The 19621-nt window shown below is 46.5% G+C and overlaps 1 protein-coding gene across 5 annotated transcripts in view; it reads left to right on the forward strand.

Moving 5' to 3' along the window:
- DOP1B (DOP1 leucine zipper like protein B) overlaps positions 1 to 19621 on the forward strand; it is a 167213-nt gene that overhangs the window by 142240 nt on the left and 5352 nt on the right. For 3 of the 5 annotated variants that reach the window (XM_045284559.1, XM_045284557.1, XM_045284558.1), the window contains exons 27-33: positions 235 to 379; positions 7463 to 7545; positions 7976 to 8085; positions 8218 to 8364; positions 10104 to 10165; positions 10847 to 10975; positions 18584 to 18720. In XM_045284559.1, the coding sequence (XP_045140494.1) occupies positions 235 to 379; positions 7463 to 7545; positions 7976 to 8085; positions 8218 to 8364; positions 10104 to 10165; positions 10847 to 10975; positions 18584 to 18720 (813 nt within the window). The remainder of the gene's footprint in view (positions 1 to 234; positions 380 to 7462; positions 7546 to 7975; positions 8086 to 8217; positions 8365 to 10103; positions 10166 to 10846; positions 10976 to 18583; positions 18721 to 19621) is intronic. The other 2 variants (XR_006679522.1, XM_045284560.1) reach the window with 2 other exon arrangements.

The following is a 19621-nucleotide window of genomic DNA, read 5'->3' on the forward strand; positions in this document are numbered from 1 at the left end:
ATGCAGAATCAATAGCTTCACAGTTTGATATTTTTGTTTGATAAGGTTTGTATCAATATCTTTTGACTCACCCTCCTATTGGGTTAAATAGAACATTAAAAGTTAATCTTACCAGTTTAGTTTTACCTTTCGACATGGCACCTAGAAGCCTAACTGTGCGTGGCTCGCATTATATTTCCGCTGGATTCTTGTCATTAACTAACTTCCTTCCATCTTTCTCCTGATTACATCCAGGAAGTCACGCAAAAAATCCTCGAAGCAGTGGGGAACATTGCTGGCTCTTCCCTGGAACAAACTAGCTGGCTCAGCAGAAATCTGGAGGTGAAGGCCCAGCCTCAGATCGCCCTGGAAGAATCTGATGCTGAGGAAGATGTGTGTGGTAGGTGTGCCAGTCTCAGTCAAGAATGCTAGCCGCCAACTAGTGGGTCTCATTTTTTTCCCTTTGGATAAAAAAAGTTCTATTTTTACTTCTTACACTATAAATTGTATGTGTCATGAGTATTAGGTCCTTGGATAGAGCAGGCAGTTGGCAGTCAGTTACCATCCCGGAGGTTGGCGGTTTGAATCCACTGAGGAGCACCCTGGAAGAAAGGCCTGGAGATACACTTCAGGAAGGTCACCGTCATTGGACATCCTGTGTGGTTCATTTCTACACTGGGACCTGTGGCCTCACCATGAGTCAGAATCCACTGTGATGGCAGTGGGGTTTTGGTTATACAGGACAAACCTTGCAAGAGTTGGAGCCAATAGAAGGCAGAAACCTACAGAGAAGGAGCACTCCACAAGTATTTCCCACTGAAATGAGTGACAGAAAACGGGTAAAACTGCACCCAGTCAAAAGCAGAAAACTTTCAAGGTCCCCAAAAACCAAGACAGTGCCATTGAGTGCTAGTGATCACAGCCAGCAGCCCTTAGAATTCCGTGGCCAGTTGTCCTGATGGACATGGGCCTGCCATGTGAAGCCTTCCCTAAGCCTAGGAAAGGCTCTACACAAGTAACTTCCCAAGGTCACGCCGACGAACTCGGTGCTAGAATAGCAGTGTGGAAAGAAGCTGGCAGCACATTTGTCCTTCTGTGGCACTGCAGCAGGAGAGTTGAGTAACCCAGCAAGCTCTCGTTGAGTGTGGGACACTGTGCACTCCCTTTCTAATGCACCCGGGCCTTTCAGAGAGCCTTTGCATTTAGCTCGTTACTTGACATTTGCAATGACTTGGCACGTAGAGGTTGGCACAGCTCATCCTTCTGATGAGTTATGACTTCCTAGAAGACTCTCAAAGAAAACAAATCTGCGATCAGCATTGGATGTGTAGCTTGTCAACTTCCCATGCCCCTGGAGACCACCAGGCAAAGCTTCCCAGCAAACCAAAAGCCAAGCTTCTTAGAGCTGCCGCAGTAAGGGAGAGACTTGGCAGGCTCTTCCTTCTCAACGAGGGCAGCCTGGGAGAGCTGGTTGATGTTTCAGGTCTTTATGACAGAGTTGGTTGCGGCTGGTTCAAGTGAAATAGCTTTGGCTTGGTGGGGCCAGCAAGGCCCCAGAAATGAATCGTGGTAAGCAAGCCACTAGTTTTTTCTTTCTTTAAATTATTTTATCGGGGGCTCTTAGAGGTATTATAACAATCCATAAATCATTTATATCAAGTGAACATGTACGGATGCTGCCATCATCATGTTCAAAACATAATCTTTCTTCTTAAGCCATTTGATATCAGCTCCTCTTTATTCCCCCCTCCCCAACCCTACCACCTTTGTGAACCCTTAATATATTATGTATGTATATTTTTTTTTCATAGCTTGCACCATCTGATGTATCCCATCACCTACAATTCTGTTATTCGTCACCCTCGAGTGGGGTTATACAGCCATCGTGGCTGTCTGTTTCCCCTCCCTTCCCATACCCTCATGGAACTGTTACTCCCATTACTGTTTCTGAGGGGTTTACCTTTCCAGACTCCTTGGATGGAAAGCTCTTATCTGTACTAATGTACATACACCAATCCAGCAGGATTTGTGAGGCAGAACCAAGGCCACAATAGTGGGGCGTGGAAGTACAGTATTAAGGAACTAGAAGCAGTGGTTCTCAACCTTCTTAATGCCGCAATCCTTTAATACAATTCTTCATGTTGTGGTGACCCTCACCATAAAATTATTTTTTGTTGCTGCTTCACAACGGTAATTTTGCTATTGTTATGAATTGGGCGACCCCTGTGAAAGGGTCATACGACACCCCCCCCCAAGGGGTCGCGACCCACAGGTTGAAAACCGCTGAACTAGAGGCATGTGTGTTACATCAGTGCTATACTGCATCCTGGACATATTGTTCCATTTGTGTGGCCCTTCTGTGAAGGAATGTCCAATTATCAACAGATGGGCTTTCTGTGTCTACTCTGGACCCCTCTCCTTCATATCGACATGATAGTTTTTGAACTTCTTGATACCTGTTTTATCGACACCTCATGATTGCACAGGCTGGGGTGTTTCTTCCATGTGGGCTTAGTTGTTCCCCTGCTAGATAGCCACTTGTTTGACTTCAAGCCTTTAAGACCCTAGGCGCTATATCTTTTAATAGCTGAAGCTGCTAGTTTTGATAAAGGCATTGTTTTTGTGGTTTACAATTATTTTTTTCTTTCCTTTCAGGAGTTAATATAGCTTAGGACAAGACATTCTTTTTGCTAGGTCTTGGGACTTTTTAGCATATGGACAGGAAAGTATGCCAGCCCTCATAATGGTTGACACAAGGACAAGGCAATATGTTTAGTGGCAGTTTTATTTTAACACTGGGACAGGGCTTCACAGTTCACTTTAGTTCCCATGTGAGGTATTTAGCACAATACCAGCCACAACGCCACGCCCACTGAATTGATGCCGACTCCGTGTAGGCTTTCTGAGCCTGGGAATCTTCGTGGGAGCAGATAGCCGTATTTTTCTCCTAAGGAACAGCAGCTGGTGCCTTCGAACTCCTGATTTTGTGGCGAGCAGCTCAGCTTGTACCACTACACCGCCAGGCCTCCTTTTCCACCTGAAAGGGTCCTCATCCCAGAAAAAGCGGGAGGGAGGGGTGCTAGACAGACAAACAGCAATGCTGCAGCTCCCGCCTCCCGCCATAGGCACTGGATAGCTAATTTTGTGGTTTGCATAGAAGAAGTAAATGATACTTAATTCTACAATAAAGACCCTGTAACTAAGATCCTATCATTTGCTGGGCTCACCCAACAATTATGCTTTCTCAGCCGGCATTTGTGGTTACAATCGTGGTTCTGGGAAAGAGAACTCTTGCTCCTACCTGATGCGTTTGTGCTGACTGCATGCGCCTGCCCCACCAGGAAGTGCAGCGGTGTGGACTGTGGAGGGTCACCTGCTACTGGGTCTGGTTTGTGTCCAGTCATTAAACTGAACCTCAAGCCAATAACGGAGCCAAATGATTACTGGATTGTGTTTATTACTCCTGTTTAGAAACCATTGACTATAAACTGGGCGGCTAGTGAGCGTCTCGCTAGACTTGATCAGCAAACTGCAGACCCTAGAGGAGCTACACATTTAGACCATAGATTGTTTTAGTTCAGTCTTTCTAAACAAACTATATAAATTCATATTTTGCCCATATAAAGTATGATAAAGGATACTTACAAAAACTATTTTTGCCCACTGGAACTTTTTAAACATATGCAGTGAATGTGCAGGTTTTGGATTATAATAAGCCAGTCAGAAAAGAAGTCTCAGTGTATGTCTGGCATATGCCATGCACCGTGTTCTAGGTCTTGCTGCTTGAATGGCAAACAAAATTAGTAAGGACCCTGCCCACCTGGAGCATAGGAGAGATGATAGTAAATAAATCACGGCGCTCAACATTAAAACCAAACAAACTCACTGCCACCGAATTGATTCTCTCATAGCGACCCTACAGGACAAAGTAGAATCGCTCCTGTGGGTTTCCAAGACTAAATCTTTACCGGAATAGAAAACCTCATCAATTTGTTATGCTCGATATTGGATGTCATTAAAAATAATACTAATTCCACCACTGCCAAATCAGTTCCGACTCATCACCACCCTAGACAGCAGGCTAGAACTGCCCATAGAATTTCCAACCGGCTCTACGGCACCGACCAGCAACAACAGTGACTATTGTTGCTGCAGCCTCACCTGCTCTCCGAGGAGCAGCTACTAGGTTCAAACCACCGACTTTTCCACGAGCAGCCACGGGCTTAACCTCTGCCCCATCAGGATTCCTTTCATACGTTAGCACCCATTTGAAAGTTAAAAACACCAGTGAGATACCACTGCACACCAATGACAGTGATTAAAATCCACAGTGCTGACAACATCAAATGCTGGCAAGGACAAGAAGGGCTCTCCTTCATTGCTGGTGGAACAGCAAAATGGTGCCACCAGTTTGGAAGACATTCTGACCAACTCTCACAAAGCTACACGTGAGCTCACCATATGAGTTAGCGGTCATGCTCCGAGATGTTTCCCAACTGAGTCGAAAGCACATGCCCAGTTAAAAGCCTACACGTGGATGTTTATAGCAGCTTTCTTCATTTTTGCCCCAAATTGAGAGCAACCAAGAAGTCTCTCAGTAGGTGAATGAGTAAACACTGTGGTGCAGTCACATGGGGAGTATTAGGCTGTGATTTATAGACACAAGTTATTGAGTCACAAAGAGGCAAGGAGGCACTGTAAGCATGCATTGCCAAGTGAAAGAAGCCACTCGGAAGAGGCTACCTAGTGTAAGGTTCCACTTATAGGACATTCTGGAAAAGGCAAAAGTGTAGTGAAGGCCAGTGGGCGCCAGGGGCTCAGATTGGCAGAAGGAGTGAGTGGGTCATGGGTCCCCACACTTATTTGGCCTACCACCTCTTATTCGTGGGGGAAGGAGCCTGTAACCCTGTCCAAGAGTAGACAGCCTCATCTAGCTCACCTAGGAGCAGCGTGGCCGTCTCAGTCTGCTGACCTCTTCACTTCTGTGCCACCTGTTCCAGGGCTCCTGGGACTAGGTGAAGCAGGCGGCATTTTTAGGACAGGGAAACGATTCTGATCCTGAAACTATTGTGGTACTACAGCCATCGAGACTATACAGCACAAAGAACCCTCGAATTCAGTTCATCTACCAATAGTGGTTATCGACTGAAACAAATGAGCCACATGAATATTAGGGTGCTAACAACAGAGAAAACTGTGTAAGAGGGAGGGGATGTGTAGGAACTCTGCACGGCCAGCCTGGGCAGTGTTCCAACAAACCTAGATGCTCTAAAAATTGTTCAAATCAATTAATACCTGAGAGTATTTAGCTGATACTTGGCACTGTGAAGAAAACGAGTGTGATGTCACAAGAAGTGCCTAGGACTAAGGGGAGCCTTTATAGATGCTACAGAGCCTGTCCCCAAGGAAGCGACACTTGTGCTGAGAACCAAAAGCTGAAGCAGCAGCCCCGTGAGATGATAGGAGGGGGCGCTGAGCAAAAGCAGCGCAAGGCCCCGAGGCAAGAATGTGCCGAGAGCAGTGTGACTGGAGCTGAGTGAGAGTGGGCGGAGGCACTCAGACAGAGCTCACTGAGGTGGCTGGGATGCATCGTGCATGGTTTGATGCTGAGGAGCCCTGGTGGTATAGTGGCTGTGCACAGGGCTGCAATCCGCGTGGTGAGCACTTCAAAACTACCAGTGCCTCCATGGGAGAAAGACCAGGCTCTCTACTTCTGCAAACAATTACAGTCTCAGAAACCCACTGAAGGTCCCTGGAGTCAGCACTGACTTGAGGGCAGGGAGTTAAGTTGATATGTGGGAAGCCATTAAAGTGTGCAGGGCAGTGATAAGATCTTATTCAGTCCTTAGGAAACATCCCCATGGCAGGCAGGCAGGAGCAATATGTGCTGGAAGTTCCGCTAAAGGATATTGCAGTGGGTCAGGCCAGAGCTTACTGGCCTGGAGGCAGGGATGATAAAGGTGGGTGAACTAAAGTGCAGAGACAGCGGGACTGGCTGATGGACTCGATGTTTGATTAATGAAAAGAAAAGGGTGAAAGAGCAATCGAGATGACTTTAGGTGTTGGACTTAAGTCGTTGAGATGGAGAAGAGCAGAAGATGAAGATTTCGGAGGAGGAAATTGCTTCCATTTTGCACATATTAAATGGGAAATATCTGGAAGGGAGAAGGCGCAAAGTGAAGATGTCAAGCTGTCACAGGGTAGGGGAAAAGCTAGTCAAGTCTAGAGTCGTGGAAGCTACCAGAAGAAAGTGCTTCAAGACGGAGGGCAGAGGGTAACTGAGTAGAAGGCTGCTGGGAAGTGGAGTTGAGAGAGGGACACGCCAAGCCCTCATTAGATTGAGCAACGTGGAAGTCACTGGGGTGAGTGGTGTGCATGGTGAGGAAGGGAAGTGTGATGGCAGGAGGTGGAGAAGAAGATAAGGAAGAGGAAACAGTGAGCAGCAACAAGAGCCTAATGAGAGGACTGAGGACCAGAGAATGGTTTGTGCTGTGCTGACTTGTTCTTTCCTTGGCACATATCGAAGGCTCTTTGTGCCAATATGGGAGCAGTGCAGCAGAGAGGAAGAGGTTAATTGAGGGTAAAGGCAAGGGCAATTGCACAGGAAAGGCCTTGACAGTCAGAGGGCCAGAATTAATAACCCAAATGGAGTAGCTATTTGATAGGAGATGGGCATGCTTATTAAAGCAGAAGAGGAGGTAGAGAACGGGGGCGTAAAAGCTCGGGCTTATCAACTCAGTGGCAAAATGAAGTGGTCACTCTGTCAATAAATACTGAGGTAAAGCTCTAAGCTAAGAAAGGGTACTGATGGACTTGAGGGGCACGTGGAAGAACTGGGCTGGGGAAGCCAGCACACTATCCAGGAACACGTACGAATGTCTGGGCGATACCTTCCAGGGTCCATGGGCTTGAAAGAGAGTGAGGTGGGTTGCATCGTGCCGGGGTTTCTCCAGGAGCCTTTGGGTAGGCCAGGACTGGTGGGGAGCATTTTCCTAAGTGAGTGCTTCAGAAGGGGAAAGAAGCAAAGGCATTTAGGAGATTTGCAAGATTGGCCCCAGGAAGTGGATTGGGTGTGTAGGGTGGCGTGCAGAGAAGCAAACACCAGAAGCTACTGATGGGCAGTCTGGGTAGTAGACTTGGGATTGGTGGTACTCTAGAACGTACTGAAGCAGGGTTCTGGGAGTCAGTCGCCAGCAGGAAAGGTAGGATGGTGGTGGTCGGTGAAGGATGCTGGCAATAGAGATTTTAAAATGGTGCTCCTGGAAACTGGTGAGGTCAATGGCCGGGAGAAAAATGGAGGAAGACTGAGTCAGTGCAGGTGCTTGTTGATCCCAAGGCCCAGCTTCTTAGTTCTAGGACTTGCACATTAACCAAGAATACCCCGAGTCGCCATTGTATTCATATACACAGTTAGTGTGGGATCTCTTGCCTTGAGTTCACGTGAAGCTTTGAAGCAGCTAAAACACAAATGCCTCTGTTTCAGCGGAAGCGGCTGCAGCTTCTTCGATGGTGTCTGCATCTGCCCCTTCAGTGTACAGCGTGCAAGCCCTGTCTCTCCTGGCAGAGGTAAATACAGCCCTGATCATGTAAGTGATTGATTGCTATCAGAAACACTACCAAGACGACTCATGCTCAGGGCCCAGGGAGGGTAGCCTGTCCCTGCCTCCGTGGCCTTCTTGTTGTTACATGCCATCGCACCGGTTACCGTTCCTTGCGACCCTGTGTACAACAGAACGAAGAACACCTCACGGCCCTGCCATCCTCACAGTTAGTGTCTTGTCTGAGCCCCTTGGCAGCCACAGTGTCAATCCATCTCCCCAGGGCCTTCCTTATTCCCGCTGCCCCTCTGCTGGACCAAGCATGAGGTCCTGCTTCAGGGACTGGTCTCTCAGCCATCAGCCAAGCTGTGGAATGTCTTTGCATCCCGCTCCGAGGACTGCCCTTCTTCGCGTCACTTTGGGAGGTTGCCGGCTTACTGGCTGTCGCCTTCTTCCAGGTCCTGGCATCGCTCCTGGACATGGTATATCGAAGTGACGAGAAGGAGAAGGCCGTGCCCTTAATCTCAAGATTGCTGTACTATGTCTTCCCTTACCTGCGCAACCACAGGTAACTCTGTCCCCGTCCACCTTACCTCCAGAAGCACAGAAACAGGAAGGCGCAGATGTGTAAAGGATGGCACCAGCTGGCTTTCCTTGGACTGCCTCTGACCGGGCCCTCCGCTTGTCTCTCCCCACATAGTGCCTACAACGCTCCCAGTTTCCGCGCTGGAGCTCAGCTGCTAAGCGATCTGAGCGGTTACTCCTACACGAAGCGGGCCTGGAAGAAAGAAGTCCTGGAATTGTTCCTGGACCCAGCCTTCTTCCAGATGGACACCTCCTGTGTTCAGTAAGAGAAGCTCTGCTGGGGAAGCCGTGCTCGGGGGCGTCCTCGGGCACAGCGACTCAGGCTTGAGTGTGATTTACTCTCACCCCTGAGTCTGGGGCCGGGTTGTTCAGCACCAGCCCAGATAATCACATGTCACTGCCACAGCTGTTAGCACATGTTCACCTGGGCTCGTGGCAAGGGAAGTCCGTCTGCTAAAATGCAAAGGAAGGATCTTACATGATTGAGAAAGCATGTGAAATCCCTGAGCGGTACAAAGAGTTGACACACTTGAAGCTAACCTAAGGATTTTAAGTTCAAGTCCACCTGGAGGAGGCACCTTGGAAGAAAGGCCTAGCAGACCCCTTTCCAAATTTCAGCCATGCAGACCCCGTGGCGCACAGTTCTACTCTGACATGCAGACATCGCCCTGCGTCAGAATGGACCCCACGGCGACTGGCTTGGGCTTTTTAAATTATTCCTAGAGAGTATAATATTGAGCTTCACTGGTGCTTGGTCTAGTCGTACTTTGTCCTGTACAGAAACGACTTGGCCAACAGTAAGGTGACAGACATAGTAGTGACAGCTCCCCAGCATCCACACCACAAGTTCTCCTCCAGTGCCTGCTCTAGTCCAGTCTCACACTGGCAGTGGAGAGCCTCTTAAAGGTACAAGTGGGGGATGCCCTCCACCGCTTTCGCTGGTGATGCGCAGGCCCGCTCAGATAGCCCTCCCCTGGTTGGCAGCAGGGGTGGTGGGGCAACCACAGGGATGAAGGATGGAGATCAGGTCAGCCTTTTCGTATCGCCTAGAGTTGGCCCTGCAAACGCCAGAAGCCTGCCTAGGGCCCTGTACTTTCCCCTTGCACATCCTCTTTCTTTGCCTGGAAAGCCCATTTGAAACTAACCCTCTGGATTGGAAGTGGTACACATTGGTATTTTGTCTGCACAACTCAAGGGTGTAGAACATCACCCAGAGGGCACTTTTTTTTTTTAATTATTTTACTCGGGTCTCTTATAGTTCTTATCATGATCCATGCACACATCCATTGTGTCCAGCACATTTGTACATATGTTGCCATCATCATTCTCAAAGCATTTTCTTTCTACTTGAGCCTTTGATAAAAACTCCTTATTTCCCCCCTCCCTCATGAACCCTTGATAATTTATAATTTTCCCCCTCATGTCTCATACCTACCACTGTCTCCCTTCACCCACTTTTCTGTTGTCCATCCCCCTAGGAAGGGGTTATATGTAGATCCTTGTGATCGATTCCCCCTTTCTTCCCCCACCTTTCCCTTTCGCTACTCTCATTATGGGTTCTGAGGGGTTTATCTGTCCTGGATTCCCTGTGTTTCAAGTTCTTATCTGTAGCAGTGCACTGTTCTGGTCTAGTCAGATATGTAAAGTAGAATCGAGCTCATGAGAGTGGGAGGGAGGAAGCATTAAAGAACTAGAGGAAAGTTGTATGTTTCATCAGTGCTATCCGTTGAAAAAGCCAGAGAGCCTTGGCAACTTGGTTTTCTTTTACGAAACCCACAAAATCCGCGGAAGCTTCCTCTTTCATCCCCTGAGCCGTGACTGTACATGAGACGCTTCGCTTAGCTTTCCTGTGTACAGATGCAATTCATTTGCTCCACCCACCCTTTCCAGAAGGCGGTGTGTAATAGCTCTGAACAGGGAAGCAGCCTTTTCTTGGTGCTCTTGTTAATTAGGCTGTTACCCGTTATGTGTTTCATTAACTTCAGTTTGTTTACTATCTAGTTGGAGGGCCATTATCGACCATCTTCTGGCTCACGAGAGAACCATGTTTAAAGATTTAATGAGTAAGTTCTGCATTATTTTTGCCCGTAAGCCACAGTTTAAGAGAGTAAAGCCCTCAGGGTCTGGCATTTCAGAACCCTCCTTAAGCCTTCCACGGTTCCTTCGCCACCTGATGCCCTAGGGTGGGACTACACGATGGGTCCCTCTGAAGTCATGTGTGACTGACCACTGGTTTACAGTGGAGGGAGAGGCCGCAGAGCTGCCACATCAGGTCCTGACTTTGATGTTGAGAGTAAGAAGACGTTCACCACAGGATCGTTGGTACTTTTGTATGCCTCATGGCCTTTTCTCATGTGGCCGCTCAGAATCACTAAAGAAAGTCTGGCTGCAACATCTGTCACCCCACTGATGGCCAGGCAGGTGTCCCCTTCCTCCCTCACCGCTCCATGCATGTCCCTCCCAAAGGTGTGCGCTCGGTTGAAGAGGACGACCTTCCCCGATAGAAGGAAGACTGTCCTTCTGTCAAGGGTATGCGAGTAGCTGCGCTCCTCTGCTAGAACCTCCACACAAGCTCACAAGAACGACATATTTTAAAAAATAAAGAATGATAATCCCATGATTCAAGCCATGATTCTTTTTCCGAACCAGGGAAGCTAAGAATGACACTCATACAGATTTCCTATCGCGACGTTCTGGTGGTACTTTTTGCACTGAGTGTAATGAACTTGCTCTGTTCTTTCCAGACATGCAGAGCAGTTCGCTGAAGCTGTTCTCCAGCTTTGAGCAGAAAGCCATGCTGTTAAAGCGCCAGGCTTTTGCCGTCTTCAGTGGGGAATTTGACCAGTATCACCCTTACCTCCCACTGATACAAGGTAAGCTGGGCAGCCTCTCTCCCCTGTCCCCACACACTGGACACACAGGTGGCCAAGAGAAGCTGGCCAGTAGAGGGGACCCACAGCACATTTTGGTAGAGCGGTCAAGTGTTAAAATCAGTACTTAAGGTGAGACCAGCAACTATCAGTACTATAGAGGCACTTTAGAAATATTATCAACAAATATGCGACTTTCCTAATGTTAATTCTTAATAGCAAGTAAAGTAGATTGCTAGAGCTGCCCCCATACACAATGAGGCACAAGGTAGTTGAACACGGAAATTGAGTATTTCCGTTTTGGAGGCTAGAAGTCTACAATCATGGTGTTGGCAGGTCCGTGCCCCTCTGAAGCTCTAGGAAAGCCCTGCTCCCTGCGGTTCTCTCAGCCTCTGGGATTGCCGGCAGGCAATCCAGGGCCTTCCTTGGCTTATAGGTGCATGGTTTCCATCTCGGCCTTGTTGTCACATGGTTTCTCTTTGTGTGTTGTCACACTGTGTCTTCTCCTAAGGACACCAATCACAGTGGATTATGTGGACCATTTTGGACCACTCTACTCCAGTGTGAATCTCATCTTAACCTGATACGGTCTGCAGACTCTACTTCCAGACACAGCCAGGCTCCTCAGTCCTGAGTGTGACAGCCTCCGGCATCTCACTGGGGCACACCGTTCAGTTCAGAGTAGGGTGGTTCTTATTTTCTCTCTCTAGACTTTTTATTGTGATTTGAGTACAAGTTTACAAAGCAAACTGGTTTTCCATTAAACAGTTTGTACACGTGTGTGAGACATTGGTTACGTCCCCTACAATGTAACAGCACTCTTCCCACATCCTGCCTGAGTTTACTCTCTGTCTTTTCTATCCCTTCCTGCCTACTGAGCTTTATCCCTGGGCTACTGTTCTTTTTTAAATCTCATATCACTGATCGTTCTAAGGAGGTTTTGTCTTCCTGGTGTTATTGTTTACCTTTTAGGCCTGTCTATTGTTTGCTGAAAGTTGAGCTGAGAGGATGAGTTAAGTTACAGGCTTGAAGGGCGACCCAGGGCCACCATCTCAGAAGTTCCATAAATCTCTATCGGACCAGTAAGCTTGATCTCTATGAGTTTGTGTTTGGTTCCACATTTTTCTCCTATTCTCTCCAGGGCCTCCCAATGTGATCCCTTTCAGAGTGGTTAGTAGTGCTAGCTGGGCACCATCTAGTTTTTCTGATCTCAGAGTCATGGAGACTGAAATTTGTGTGGACTATTAGTCCTTTGGACTAATTATTTCCCTGGGGATTTTTGGTTTGTTTGTTAGGTTTTGCTTTTTATTTTCCTTCTTCTTCACTCTAGACCAAAATTTGCATCTTAGAGGGCTACTCACAAGCTTTTATGATCCCAGTCTCTGCTCACTAAAATAGGATACAACAGATTGTCTTTGTGAAATATGTTGTACCAATTGACCTTCATGTCCCCTAAGACTGTGGCCCCCAGGCCCAGCAACTCATTCCTTTGAGGTGTTTGGTTATGACTAAGATGTTTAGATAACTGTGTCCCATTTGCTGTACTATGTACATGATATATATATACTGAAACCCATTGCCATCGAGTCAAATCTGACAAAGTTACAGTGACCATATACTGTACACACAAGTACACGTATAGAAATACCACCTGCCACTCTCTACATGGTTGCGGATGCAGCTACCTTTCACCTACACATACTTACTCATCTTCCCTCTCTGCTTTTCCTCCACTCAGACTGTTGTCACTGTTAATGCAGGCTTGTGTGGAATAGTACTGACCTTGGGTGTCTGCAACTCTTGTGCACCTCTTCATGTTTTCCTTTTCTTAGCAATATTCTGCTGATCACCCCCTTACTGTCTATTACCACATCCTTCACACAAATCAATACTTATTTATTATCTAGATTTCCCTCCCCTCCCACCCTGGCCACCATCAATGACTGCTTCTTTCTAAGTGTAAATATATCCTTGTCTTTTTATAATAGTAGCCTCATGCAGTATTTGCCCTGGTGAATTGATTCATTTCACTCCGTATAATGTTCTCCAGTATTTCACATGAAAAAAGAAAAAAGTATTTCACCCAGATTATTCATTATTCTTTAACATTACACAGTATTCTCTTGTGTGTCTATACCATAGTTTGTCCATTTGTCCATTGATGGGTACTTAGATTGTTTCCAGGGGATCCCTGCTGGTGTAGTAGTCTCAAGGTCAGCAGTTTGAAACCACTGGCTGCTCTGTGGGGAAAAGATGAGTTCTCTATTCCTGCGAAGAATTACAGTATTGGAAACCCACAAGGGTAGTTCAATATGTCTTATAGGATCACCACTCTGCGTCAGAATTGACTGGATGGCAGTGAGTGAGTAGCTGGTTTTTTTTTTAATCATTTTATTAGGGGCTCATACAACTCATCACAATCCATAAATACCTCAATTGTGTAAAACACATTTGTACATTCATTGCCTTCATCATTCTCAAAACATTTCCTCTCCACTTAAGCCCCCGGCATTAGGTCCTCATTTTTTTCCCCTCCCTCCCCACTCTCCCCTCCCTCATGAGCCCGTGATAATTTATAAATTATTATTTTGTCATGTCTTGCCCTGTCCGACTTTTCTGTTGTCCGTCCCCCAGGGAAGAGGTCACATAAAGTTCCTTGTAATCGGTTCCCTCTTTCCAACCCACTCTCCCTCTACCCTCCCAGTATCGCCACTCACCCGACTGGTCCTGAAGGGATCATCCGCCCTGGGTTCCCTGTATTTCCAGTTCCTATCTGTACCAGTGTACATCCTCTGGTCTAGCCAGGCTGGCAAGGTAGAATTCAGATCATGATAGTGGGAGCAGGGAGGAAACATTTAGGAACTAGAGGAAAGTTGTATTTTTCATCATTGCTACATCGCACCCTAACTGGCTCGTCTCCTCCCCTCCGAGACCCCTCTGCAAGGGGGGCTTTGGGTCTCCATTCCGCACTCCCCGCATCATTCACTATGGTAAGATTTTTTGTTCTGATGATGTCTTATACCTGATCCCTTCGACACCTCATGATCACACAGGCTGGTGTGCTTCTTCCATGTGGGCTTTGTTGCTTCTGAGCTAGATGGCTGCTTGCTTACCTTCAAGCTTTTAAGACCCCAGATGCTATATCTTTTGATAGCTGGGCACCATCAGCTTTCTTCACCACATTTGCTTATTCACCCGCTTTGTCTTCAGCGGTTGTGTCAGGAAGGTGAGCATCATAGAATGCCAATTTAATAGAACAATGTGTTCTTGCAATGAGTAAGTGCTTGAGTGGAGGCCCAATGTCCTTCTGCTACCTTAATACTAAACCTATAAATATAGGCACAAAGATCTGTTTCCCCATCCTCATATAGGGAAAGAGAGGAAAGAGCTGGGAGGCAAAGGGCATTTATAGAGGTTAGCTGGTTATTTTTATCTCTTTGCTATTGTGAATAATGCTACCACTAACTTTGGGGTGCATATAACTATTCATGGCCTGGCTCTTATAGTTTGAGGATACATACCTAGTAGTGGGATTACTCGTATTTCTATTTTCAGCTTTTGAAGGAAGTGTCCTACCATTTTCCATAGCAGTTACTCTATTGTGCCCCCCACCAGCAGCGTATGAGAGTTCTCCTCTCTCCACTCCCTTGCCAGCATCTGTGGTTTTCTTTCTTATTGACCTTTTGCTCTTATCACACGGTGTGTGTGTGTGTGTGTGTGTGTGTGTGTGTGTGTGTGTGATGATAGGGATCTCATTGTTTTCATCTGAGTCTCTGATGGCTAATGACCCAGAGTGCTCTTTGTTTGTTGGCTGCCTGAATATCTTTGTGAAGTATCCTCTTCGTGTCCTCTGCCTTTGTTGTTGTTGTTTGCTTGTTTGTTTGTTTTTATAGTCTTCTTGTTGTCGAGGAGAGAAAAAGTCTTGACAGTCCAGTCCAGGAATAATAGCTTTTTAGCACTGTGTCTTGCCAGATTTCTTGCACAGTCAAAATACAGTCCACCTGAGATCAGCACTTCCCGTTGAGCCTGGTGAGGGAGCAAGATTTGGGGTTGTGTTTCATTTACCCTGAATTTCTTCCCTTCATATTCACCTTCTTTGCATCAAAATGAATTATTGGCTGGCTGGTCTTGGCCTGCAGTCCCGAGGGCAGTCTATGGCTATCCCACCCAGCTCTCCCTGATGGAGTGGAAGCAAGAGTAAAGGCAAGAGGAAGAGTTAGAATCTGAGGATAAAGGAGCAGATATGAATGTACAATGACTGTCAGAAGAACAGAGAAATCTGTCTTGGAAGAATACAGCCAGCATGCTCCTTTGAAAGGAGCACTTACCTCACAGACTTTGGGTTTAATAACAAGAGGGACCAGTCCCTGGAGAAGGACATCATGTTTGGCAAAGCAGAAGGTCAACGACAAAGAAGATCCTTAACCAGACGGGCCCTTGGCTGCAACAATGGATTCAAGCACAGAAACACAGAAAGGGTGCAGACCCGGTCAGTGTCTTACTCTGCTGTACGCTGGGTCGGAACAGACGCGAGGGCACAAGGAACAGTGGTCCCTATCAGACTAGTAATGGGAATATTATATTAGGAAGATATGGCTACTAACTAGACAGTGTTAAGAGCGTCATTGTCATATAGGTAAGGTAAAGTTAGGTCTAAAGGTTGAACGTTTTTTCCTTGGCATACTGAGCTCCCGTGGTGTAGAGGAAATGAGAGGAAGAAATGACGCGGCACTGGGAGGCCCAATGGGCGATGAAAAGGTGGTAGGACAAATGGGTGAGAGGACTGTGAGAGTGGAATTTTAGAGCAGAGCCAGAACAACTAGAGCTGATCATCATGATGAGAGTTACCGGAACTATAATAGTGAGTAGGGTGGCTACAGTGAGCGTCAAGTGATGGCAGAGTCTCCCATTGAAAAGAACTACTAGGAACATTTTAAAATTAAACTCTAAAAGATCATAAAAATTTACAAACAGAACTGAAGAAACAGCACTGAAACAAGGGAAATGGAGACAAAGCACATGTTAAAAGAACTGAAAACAGGGGTACAGACACATGCACTCAGAGTTTACCGCAGCACCGTCACCGCATCCAAAAGGTGGAAGCACCCCATGTGTTCATCAGGGAGGAACAGATAACTACACATGGTTCGTGCACACAAGGGCACATGACTCCTCCACAAAGAGAAACGAGCTCCTGGTACCTGCTGCAACACAGGTGATTCCTGAAAGCATCATGCTGAAGTTAGTCGCAGATGCACAAGTATTATATGATTCTGCTTATTAGCATTATCTGAAATGCAAGCAAAAACATGACTTATTTTAACTATTAATCATACAATGTTTCTGAAAGCTTTTTCCGTTCCCCCTAAAGTGCTCAGGTAGCAGAGTTGCCTTTGTGTTTCAATTCATCTTCATCCACAATTGGGATTTTTTTTTTTTGCTTAAAATTCATAGTCCAAGAAGATTTAAATAAAATTAATATAATACTTGAAGGATATTTTACTTAGTATTAGGAAGGTTAGTGTAGTAGATATTGGAATTATATAGATCTTATTTGGGTTAAGGTTTAATTAATAAGGCGTTTTTGTATTTTTTTAAATCATTTTATTTGGGGCTCATACAACTCTTATCACAAGTCATACATACATACATCAATTGTGTAGAGTACATTTGCTCATTCATTGCCCTTATCATTCTCAAAACATTTGCTCCCCACTTAAGCCCCTGGCATCAGCTCCTCATATTTTCCCCTCCCTAGTGAACCCTTGATAATTTATAAATTACTATTTTGTCATATCTTACACTGTCCGACGTCTCCCCCCAAGGAGGAGGTTATATGTAGATCCTTGTAATCAGCTCCCCCTTTTCAGCCCACTCTCCCAGTATCGCCACTCTCACCACTGGTCCTGAAGGAATCTTCTGCCCTGGATTCCCTGTGTTTCTAGTTCCTATCTGTACCAGTGTGCATCCTCTGGTCTAGTCAGATTTGTAAGGTAGAATTGGGATCATGATAGTGGAGGGGGAGGGGCGGGGAAGCATTTAGGAACTAGAGGAAAGTTTTGTTTCATCCTTGCTACACTGCACTCTGACAGGCTTGTCTGCTTCCCGCAACCCTTCTGTAAGGGGATGTCCAATTGCCTACAAATGGGCTTTGGGTCTCCACTCCGCACTCCCCCCATCATTCACTATCGTAAGATTTTTTGTTCTGATGATGCCTGATACCTGATCCCTTCGACGCCTCATGATCGCACAGACTGGTGTGCTTCTTCCATGTGGGCTTTGTTGCTTCTGAGCTAGATGGCCGCTTATTTACCTTCAAGCCTTCACGACCCCAGATGCTATATCTTTTGATAGCCGGGCACCATCAGCTTTCTTCACCACATTTGCTTATGCACCCATTTGTCTTCAGCGATTGTGTCAGGAAGGGGAGCATCATAGAATGACAGTTTAATAGAACAAAGTGTTCTTGTGTTGAGGGAGTACTTGAGTGGAGGCCCAATGTCCATCTGCTACCTTAATACGAAATCTATGCATATATGCACATAGATGTATTTCCACATCCTCATTTATAAATATATTTACATATGTACATGCCTGTATTTAGACCTCTATAAATGCCCTTTGCCTCCCAGCTCTTTCCTCTATTTCAATAAGGCACGTTTTGTAAACAGTAAAAGTCACTCATTAGTAGTTAGATGTTAGGTGCTGTCAAGTCGGTTCCAACTCACAGCGACCCTCCACACAACAGAATGAAGCCCGCCTGCTTCTGCACCATCCCCACAACCGTGCTCATGTCGCAGCGCATTATGGCAGCCAATGCGCCAGGCTGTCTTGTCCAAGGGTCTTCCTCTGTTTCACCGCCCCTCTCCTGTACCAACGTGAGGATTATTTCTTCCTTTCCAATCTGCATGCCTTCCAGTTCCTTGTCTTGCCTTGGTACACTGGCTAGCACTTCCCGTACTGTTCTCTCTGCCCTGGTGCCAACTGATGGTCTTCTCTCATTCAAGTCAAGATTTTGACCTTCCAGATTACCTGTGTCTCAGACACTCAAGTTAAAATAGAAATAGCTAGGACACTAGCTCACCACTAGGCCATTCTCTTAAGTCCCAAGTGCCCTAGACATTCCTGCTGTCTCTTCTCCGCCTTTCAGAACTTCTGATAGTTGATCTTGCAGCTTGTTCAAGGTGTTTTGTTGTGATTAGAAAGCACAATAGGATGGATCCGACTTACTTCATTCCACTGTTTTCTGTCGACCAATCTGTACGACTTCAAAAGGTCCAGCATCCATCAAAGACTGTGATTTTTTTTGTCTCGTAATTCATATTTTTAGAAGAAAATCATAAGTTGTCCCTGACAATCTGACAGGCTTCTGACCTTGACTTAGCTGTTCTTGTTGCCCTCCTCAGCTGCAGCCTGGGGCAGAGGCTGTGATTCCTGTCCGCTAGCAAGGGCGAGTCTGCACTTAGAAACAGAGCCGTAAGAACCCATTCCTTACACTGAGCCGCTGTCCCAGTAATGTCAAAACAGCTGCACTTTTAAATTTCTCCTTTGTCTGAATAAGAAACCCAGAGCTGCATGTTGTGTGACGTCTTTAACGTCTTCTTTCCATAGAACGCCTGACAGACAATCTCAGAGTTGGACAGACATCCACAGTGGCTGCTCAGATGTTTCTTTTTTTCAGAGTTTTGCTGCTAAGAATTTCTCCTCAACATTTGACTTCATTGTGGCCTATAATGGTCTCTGAATTGGTGAGTACAAGTATTTGGCTCTTGAAAGCTTATTCATTTTTAATCAGGGCAATATTATATACTCCTTCACACACGAGCAGGCCCTGGTGGCATAGTGGGTTACAGGTGGGGCTGCTAACCCCAAGGCCAGCAGTTCGAATTCAGCAGTTTGCTCCTCAGGACAAAGAGGAGGCCTTCTGCGCCTGTGAACATGTACAGACACCCTACAGTTCCGCTCAGGCCTGCAGGGTCCCTGTGCACTGCAGTCGACTCAGCCGCAGTGAGTGCGGATTAGGTTTTATTATCTCACATGTATCAAATTTTATTCACCCATGCACGTGTGTCCAGTGGCACTCAGCTCCTGGTGAAGTCAAGCGTATTTAATCTCATGGCACAGTTCTGTCTGCTCCCTCAGTTGCGGGTCACTCCCACGGATTTGTACTGCCTGACATTACTCATTTGCTAGATGTGTTTTATAGACGTGTACACCTTTTTCTCTCCATTGTTGTGGAAAGTACACACAGCAGAACAGACACCAAGCCAGCACATTCTGTGTGTAACAAACGTGCGTAGCCTGGACTTCGCTCTTCAAGCTGTGCGGCCACGCCCATCTCCTTTTCCCATTTCTTCCTCCTCCGTTGACACAAAGCGTTCCGCACACGCTTCCTCTCGAACAGTTGAGTTGCTGTGACCGTCTGATTCCATGTGCGAAGGAACTTTAGAAGAGCCCAAAGCTCACAATGGCCACCCTTTACGAGTGAAGCTAGGCTGTTTGATTTAAAGAAGCCTCCAGGAGGAAGCTGATGGTGCCCGGCTATCAAAAAGTAAGGCGTCTGGGGTCTTAAAGGCTTGAAGGTAATCAAGCGGCCATCAAGCTCAGAAGCAACAAAGCCCACATGGAAGAAGCACACCAGCCTATGCA

This window comes from Echinops telfairi, unplaced genomic scaffold (genome assembly GCF_000313985.2).
Source record: "Echinops telfairi isolate 266 unplaced genomic scaffold, ASM31398v2 ScPeMD7_7469;HRSCAF=8507_0, whole genome shotgun sequence".
NCBI classification, from domain to species: domain Eukaryota; kingdom Metazoa; phylum Chordata; class Mammalia; order Afrosoricida; family Tenrecidae; genus Echinops; species Echinops telfairi.